The 8,671-nt window shown below is 35.1% G+C and overlaps 1 protein-coding gene across 1 annotated transcript; it reads left to right on the forward strand.

The window, feature by feature from the left end:
* The first annotated feature begins 5,247 nt into the window (after positions 1 to 5,247).
* On the forward strand, positions 5,248 to 5,901 carry LOC123535782 (uncharacterized protein F54H12.2-like). Its single transcript, XM_053527793.1, has one exon. The coding sequence runs from the start codon at positions 5,248 to 5,250 to the stop codon at positions 5,899 to 5,901; it is 654 nt and encodes a 217-aa protein (XP_053383768.1).
* The last annotated feature ends 2,770 nt before the right edge of the window (positions 5,902 to 8,671 follow it).

Raw genomic sequence — 8,671 nt, forward strand, 5'->3', positions numbered from 1 at the left:
AGTTATACTTATAGGGCTCTGACAACAGATCTTGTGCGTCGTCTTTTATTAACTGCGCAGTTAGTGTTCTCTGAACTAACTTATGTCTGTAACTGAAAACTATATTTATACAAACTGTATATTTTATTTATTATAAAGTACGATAGCCACAACAGAGAGTATATAAGTCTCCTAATACCTTTGACATAAGATGAAATACCTAATTCCTAATACCTTTGACATAAGATGAAATACCTAATGCCTAATATCTTAGACATAAGATGTAAGATGAAATACTTAATGCAAAATTATGTACATTTTAAATATGCAAGAGCTGATTAATTAGACTTAAGAAGGAATTCGCAGTTCGCGCCGCACTAAGGACTGAAGTTTTCTTCCAGCGTATTTATAACTTCACCAGTATTAAAAGCTATTTAGCACCTTACACAAACATTTAAAAACAAAACATACATCACTTCGGCAGTTTAGTGTTCCTTTTTCAAGTAAGAATTTCGATGAAAATATTCTTAAAGCGTATGTGTGATTGTTGCTACAAATCAATGTTTAGCGTAAGCCCAAGATAAATTTACATACAGTTTCCCTGAGGCAAAGGCATTGATTCGAGCGTCATAGAAGTGTCCCCTAACCATATCTGTATCATATCCAATAGTACCTTTATTTTCACAGATACCAGGAAACATAATATAATGAAATGAAAGATCTTTTCATTATGTTACTAACTGATTAAATCAAACTTTTCTTCAATCAGTGTCAATATCTCTCTATATAGCATCTTGTACATGTATGGAAATTTGAACACTATAGGTTTGAGCAGTCTTACTAGACATTCTGAGTCTTGACTATATATCTTCCTACGGGAACCACACATTTTCACAGCATATATTGACATCTTCTTAGCGTACTTTCTTGCCAAAATCATACCGATCAAATACTTTGGTAACAAAGTACATTAGGTCAGGCTTTCCGCTCGGAATGTAGATTCCAGTTAACAGCTCGACATTGTGTCTGAAATCATTAGTCCTCCACCTCTGATTCATGTGGGGAAATTAGCAGTTACTTGCGAAGAACAGGTTTGTACTGGTACAGAATTCAGGAACACCGGTTAGGTAAACTGCCCGCCGTTACATGACTGAGATACTGTTGAAAAACGGGTTAAACCCAAAACAAACAAACAAAACAAATCGAAAAACTGATTTTCTCATTAATTCGTGCATACTGAAATACAATTATGGCGTCTATCGATTGCCAAAGATTACATTAAGGCAATATATTTATCAATATCCATAGCATCCTGCGAAAAGACATTAATACAGGACCCATGATACCATTCCTCACACTCATCGCATTGTATCATGAATTCCCCTGTATAGCAATATGGAACATCTTGTTTCCCCTGATTAACTATTGGTAAACTATCCTTAAGCAATTGGAAGTTATCCTTGTATTTTCTGAGCCAGTTTGGTAATAGCCTTGCCAACTTGTCATGATTTGTTACATAGAACTCCTGAGTTCAATCCTATAGAGATACGAGGTCATTTTATTTACTATGATTCATGGACCTTTCCAAGGTGGGGACAGCTTCTTACATTTCCCTTTTATGGAAGCAGTATCCAGAATATAAACCAAATCCCCAGCTTTATAGGATTTCGCATTTACCCGTAAATCAAAGTCCCTTTTCATCCTACATTGTATGGGTTTGGCTTGATCAAAGTTAAGAGGATTTTAATTATAGAAATCTTCATATCACTAAACAATTACCGTTATCATAAGCTACGGAAAGCTTTCAGTAAATTTTACTACAGCTCGTCTGAACTGTTAAATAAATATAATACTGACCTTAAAACACTTTTAAAACTTGGTCTTACACACCCGGAATACTATGGAGATGTAGTTTATAAAATACGGAAAATTAAACATAGTCCTTATTTTAATAAGATATTTGTAAAATATTTTAAAAAGTTTATCAAAAGAGGAAACGATGCGAAAATCGTGAAGCACAGTGCATGTTTGGTGATTGACCCCCACCCCACTCCCTACAGTTAATCGCTACGCTTTCCATTTTGATGATGCGATGACTAATAAAGTGTAAAACTCCTCGATGCTTTTCTCCTAAATCCTACAAAAACGGACAGAGGGAGTGGAATTTTGTCTTGGTGCTCTTGGTGCTCTGACTTCAGACAAGTTGTTGAGTACATTGGTGTAATTATACCTTAGATTTACCATAATTTTATATGATCTGGTATTTTTATCACTAATGTTAGAGCCTTTTTTAGCGGGGAATGATTTTATTTACATTGTGTTGTCAGTACTACAGAAGTGGTGGGAGCTAAATCCACACCAGGAGCCGAAATCCACAATGGGGGTTAAAATGTAGAACGTTATCAAATTGTTGTAATGGGAGATTACTACATAGAATATTTTCATACTTTGATCAAGGGGTTGTTTCCCTTTGCTTATAGATATATTAACCTGGGTGGGGAGGATTTACTCAAGTTGAATTTCACCTTTGATGGGACTCAAACTCGGGTGATACTTGAGCACTGAACGGTGTCTAAAGCGGGCACTGAGTGTCTTGTAATGGGAGATCACTGCATAGAATATTTACATAAATTTATCAATGGGTTGTATCCCTTTTGCTTGGGGTTATTTCTTTGGGTAGTACAAGCTATGGAGCCATACTTTATCTTCTGGGTATGCCCTTAAATATGATAGTATGTGTAGTCTTTGATTCATTCAATTGTAATCAGTCAGCATGAAAACATCTGAAAAAGAGGACCTATTGAAGAAATACTATTATAACGCGAAAAATCCAGCATCTTACAGTGGTACTGCTAAATTGTTTTATGCACTGAAGAATGATTATCCTGGTGAATTCAGTCTTCAGTTTATCAAAGACTGGTTGGAGAAGCAGGACTCTTACTCCCTTCAGAAACAAGTTCCTCATCAAATCAAGAGGGCTCAAGCTCGTGTGAGTCATATAAATGAAATGTGGGATATAGATTTGCTAAGCATGGAGAATTTGTCTAAAGAAAAAGATGGCGTGCGCTTTCTACTATTCACTATTGATGTGTTTTCCAGGAAGTTACGGGTTAAACCTTTAAAAGATAAAACTGCGAAGTCTGTAGTAAAAGCGATGAAAGAAATTCTTAAGGATGCACGACCTTTAAAAATCCGTTCTGACAAAGGGTCTGAATTTGTAAATCAATGGTTTAAAAAGCTCATGAAAGAGGAGGGCATATACTTTTTTACTACGCGAAATTCACCAAAAGCCAGAGAAGCATTAAAGACCCGGCTGTATAGAATGATGAGACAAAGACGCTCCTATCACTATATAAGTGATCTGAATAAAATAATAGCCAGCTATAATGACACGCCTCATAGGAGCTTAAACAATTTAACACCCAATCAAGTCAATAAAGAAAATGAAGCTGATGTGTGGGCTTACATGTACTTGAAAAAGTCTGGTGTTCATAAAAAGGCGAAGACAGTATATAAATTTAAAATAGGTGATCTTGTGCGTATATCTTTTGCTAAGCACCCATTTCGAAGGGCCTATCAAGAACAGTATACTGCGGAAGTCTTCAAAATAAGCAGAATATTTCTTCTACAGGGCATTCCCATGTATAAGTTGAAGGACTTGAATGATGAATCAATAAAGGGTAATTTTAACACGTCCAAATTAACAAAACTAGACAAAGACATTGACAGTCTATGGTTTATTGAAAAAATATTAAAACGTAAAAGAAAAAACAAGAAGCTTTATTATTTCGTGCAGTGGGAGGGCTTTCCAAGACATTTAATAGCTGGATTCTGCGGATGAAGTCAAAGATACCGCAGGAACCTCAGCAAACACAATGGATCGTTATTTTATATTAAAAGTGATGAAAGTAACGACTACTTTCCAGATAATGAAGTGTATAAATTTAAGATTGTTTTACCAGCTAGAATGTCCTGCAGGTATGTGGAAAGTAGCACTCGTGGAATTTCAAGCGAGTCAAAACTCTTAAGCGAAGAGAGTTATAGATGATCAGGCCCTTTACATTTATATAGATATATGTGGTGAAAGTGTAGTCCATGGACATAGACTTCCTTTATTGAGACGACTTGAAAAAACAAAAAAAATCGTTATGGCAATATCAGATTGATTCACCATTCTACATTCCCATTAAAAAGAAGGACTTCAAAGAGATTGAAGTGAATACAAAACTAGGGAATAATGAAACTCCGTCAGATTTGATTTCACCTTTGTATATGACACTTTATTTTAAACAGTATCCTTTCTTCAGTGATTATGAATTCTTCTAAACTATATGTACCAAATCCACAAAAGTGGGTCTCATTTTGATAAAGTCAGTAAGGGCCTAACATCAGTTAAACCAATCGGAGCGAGGACTGCAAGACATCGAAAGTGATACAGTGAGTCTCAAGTGGAAACAAAGTACTACTCAATTGCCTATAAAAGTAGTATCACCTGCAGAACAAACCGTGCAACAAGCCAAAAGTGAACTAGAGAGAGAGAATATAAAACCATCTGCTGTATTAGATATGATTCAGAAACAAACAAAAAAAAAACGTCGGCAGCGAAGGACTGCTAAGAAAATCCAAAAGATTGGCAGACTACAAACAGGAGGTGCTAAAAAGTGGAAACAGAGGACAAATAAAAAGAAAAATAAGACAAAAAAGATTGGTAGGAAATCTGCAACAAAAAAGAATAAAAAGCAAAAAACAAACCTGAAGATTAAAAACTCAACTATCAGAAAGAAGGACATCTTTGGAAATTAAAATTGATAAAAACAACAGTAAAATGATACAAAAGAATCATGTCAGTGTTTAATCCTGAATGTTTTCACGAGGGACTTGTGTCAGAACTGGCTTTGTTTGATTTACCCAGTACACAGACTGGTGTCACAGATATCTACTATGAAGAAATTCGACCCATCTCTCAAGTATCAGACAGCATCAGTCCTATTGAGTTTAGAATAAGTGGACAAAACTCTATGGACTATTTAGACATGAAAGGCACACAGCTGTATGTAAAGTTAAGAGTTAAAACGGCTGCAAATGCTGCCTTAGTGATTGAAAAAGTAGGACCTGTGAATTTATTTCTCCAGGAACTGTTTTCTTCCACTGAAGTCACAGAATAAGGCCACAATCACATGAAACTACAATCCCTACAAGGCCTACATTCAAACAATTCTGAATTACGGACAAGATGCCAAGTCCCAGCTTCAGTCTCAACTCTTTTTCATGGACACTGCTGGAAGCTATGGTGTCACAAATCCTGGTGGGGCAAATAAAGGTCTTTTTGAAAGGGCTAAACGTATAGCCACTTCGAAAGTATTGCATCTTCAAGGGCCAATATTTCACGATATGTTTTCCATATCACGCTATATGTTGAATCAAGCGGATGTCAAATTAAAGTTCTACAGAACTTCTCCAGGGTTTTGTTTGATTGGTGATGAAGCATCACCAGCCTTCAAAATAGAGATAGAGGACATTTACATTTTAGCCAAGAAAATACGCGTGAATCCTGCGGTCATTTATGGTCATGCAGAAATTCTAAAAACACAGAATGCAAAATACCCGTTCAACAGAGTAGAATGTCGTACTCAAAGCATACCTAGCGGAAGCTCTAGTTTCAACTATGAGAACATGTTCCCAGGTCAAAGACCTAATAAGGTCGTTATAGGCTTTGTGAATTCAAAAGCTCTATCTGGTGACTACAAGCAGAATCCTTTTAACTTTCTAAACTGTAACATTCGAAGCATATGTCTGTACTGTGATGGTTTACCAGTTAATGGAGCTCCTCTGAAACTTGACTTCAACTCAACCACTGGCGTGACGGATGTGCGGGCCTATGTAAACGCATTTACATCTATGGGGGAAATGAAGAGAGGATGAGTGTAGTATGTTAACAAGAGAAGGATTTAGATCTGGTGTAACACTATTCGTTTTTCAGTTGGAACCAAACTTCTCTCATCACGGGGAGTATTTGACACTAGCAAAGACTGGTACTGTGAAATTGGATGGTCAATTTGCCAGCCCCTTTCAGGTGAGAAAATTATCAAAACATTATTTATCTTTATTTTTTTTTAAAAGATATAACACACAATAGATTTATATTTTTTCAGATCACGTGTTTTCAGCCTGTGTGGGTCTATAAGCGAAATTCCTTCTTTGTTTTTTTTCAAGTGGATTCTTCCAGAGATATTGTATTGGAATAAACATTTAAAAAACATGGATACATCAGAGCTTCAGTGTTGTATTAGTTGTGATCCTGTTCTAAGTGTAAATGTACTAGCTGTATATGCCGCTGATCAATTACCTGCTACTTTACCAACTGCGTTTATAGCTAATAGTGATATACATAGCAGAGAAAGGACACACTGGTCAGCATTTTATATAGACAAAAATAGACAAGTGGAATTTTTTGATTCTTATGGTAAAAGTCCAGTCTACAATTCATCTTATTTTGATAACTGGATAAAGGACAACGCGCTGAATTTAAAATACAATACTATGCAAATACAAAAGCAATTATTCCAATGTTTGTGGATTATATTGTTTATTTTATCTTCGTAATAAATTCATTGGCATGTCATTGAAGGATATACTCAACTTTTTCAGCCATAATATTTTTTCTCTTAATGATTATTTTGTATATAATCATATGTCACGCATATATTCAGATTGTTCAAAAAATAAATGTATATATAATCAAGTGTGTAAACCGCTAATAAAAATGATATAAACTTAAAATGTTTTTTACTGGTTTATTGCTTATTTAAATCCCCATTTACATAGAACAGTGATAGTAATGTGAAGCTGTGGAAAAGAAAACAAAAAGACTATTTCATTTTCTTTACTTTTAATATAGTAATAAATGAACTTCACTCTTTCTTTTAAAGAAAAATTTATAATAACATACATTCATTTTGTGATATTTTATTTAAATGTCACGGGTGTGACACTACAATCAGCTATAAAAGAACTCTTGTCTTCGTGAAATGTGGGAGTACTTGTCAAATGTTCCAATTTATATTGCATTGATGTCACAGGTGTGACTTTACAATTAGAGAGTTTGAGATTTTAACGTTCGCCTTCGCTTTCAACGTCTCTCATATAATTATATTTGGGGTAAAACGTCCGATATGCGTGTATTTTATTTATATCAGACGTTGCTACTAAAGTTTTCCATGTAATATCAAGTAAACCTAAGACTTCTCTTTATTACTATGTGAAATAAAAAGCTTACTTTCAGGATTTCTGCTTACTATGTTATTCGATTATCCATATGACTGTGTAATTAGACTAAATTTGATGCGAAACACTATCAATAAGTATAAGAATAAATGAAGTTTTGTATGGCTAATGATTTTAACTAAATGCATTGAACTGAACCTGGAAGTATGAAGTTATCAACTGATTTTGAGAAACTTTGAGATTTTGTTCAAACTTTAACTTCTACTGCATATTTGTGTCCCCAGGCGGTATCGATTATACTAGATGAGCCTTTTTGACGTATGAAATGATGTTTTGAACGTCCGAAGATGTGATATCACGAAAGTCAAAACTTCAGTCTTTTAACATCTACTCTGTCCACATACTCGGCATCAAAGACTTAAATCTGGATGGAGGCATATGGCATGACAGTCATTTTACTTGAAAGATGAATAATAACGCGCGGCTATCATTTGGTGGAATATTTTATTTTCACTTCCAAATAAAATCAATCCGTTTCTGTCGGACACTTAATACGACAATTGCGTTTTAGTTATAAACATAAAATTGTACTAGTAAGACGGAAAATTCTTCTGAAGTATCAGACAATTTCAGATCTATGATATCATGATGCGAAAAGTTTCCTGTTAGCCGTATGGGATAACTCCACTCTTTACATGCACGGACCCAGAGGCTGGCAGCGGGACATTGTGGGTCAATCCCCCCTTTGATTCTTACATTTTACAAAGAAAAAATCGGTCTTGAAACTCGGTGTGACCACCCCCACCCACCACCTTTAAATGGGTGACCCCCTCTTTAAGTGTGGTGTCCCTCTAACCAAAATTCCTGGATCTGCACATGCTTTACTTATGACAGTATATTCAAACAAATACGTGTATATGCCCACATATTATTTTCTGCGACAATTTTCGTCTCCACCTAACATTTCTTGACTGTTTCGCTAGACAATTGGTGACTTGGCAAGATTATATTGTGCTGTCTGAGAGTTTGGCATCATACAGAGTCACAGAGTGTCGCGATGCCAAAACGTATGATATCACGAGCGTATCTTACATTTGTTTCAACTCGCTTGTTAAATGTATTCATAAATTGTGTATATTGGCTCATGTTATCAACAACTCTTTTAAAAGGTTAGATTTTCATCAGGTACATTGTTTATGACAGTCTACAAGTTAAACGCGTCTTTTAAGGAATTCGATGTACAAAGTACCAATTCAAAGAGAAAAAAAAACAACCTTTAAATAAAACTATGAAGTACTAGTCTACAGCATGACGGATGAATCTGTCCTTTATATTTTATGGGAATGCCTTTTGTCTTTGCTTTATCGCATATATTTAACATAACTTCAAAGTATATCGAGGAATGCATTTGTAATAGTTGGTGTCTCATGTTTTTGTTTAAAAAATATTAACTGTATTATCTTTCAAG

Source organism: Mercenaria mercenaria, chromosome 17, assembly GCF_021730395.1.
Source record: "Mercenaria mercenaria strain notata chromosome 17, MADL_Memer_1, whole genome shotgun sequence".
Taxonomy (NCBI): Eukaryota; Metazoa; Mollusca; class Bivalvia; order Venerida; family Veneridae; genus Mercenaria; species Mercenaria mercenaria.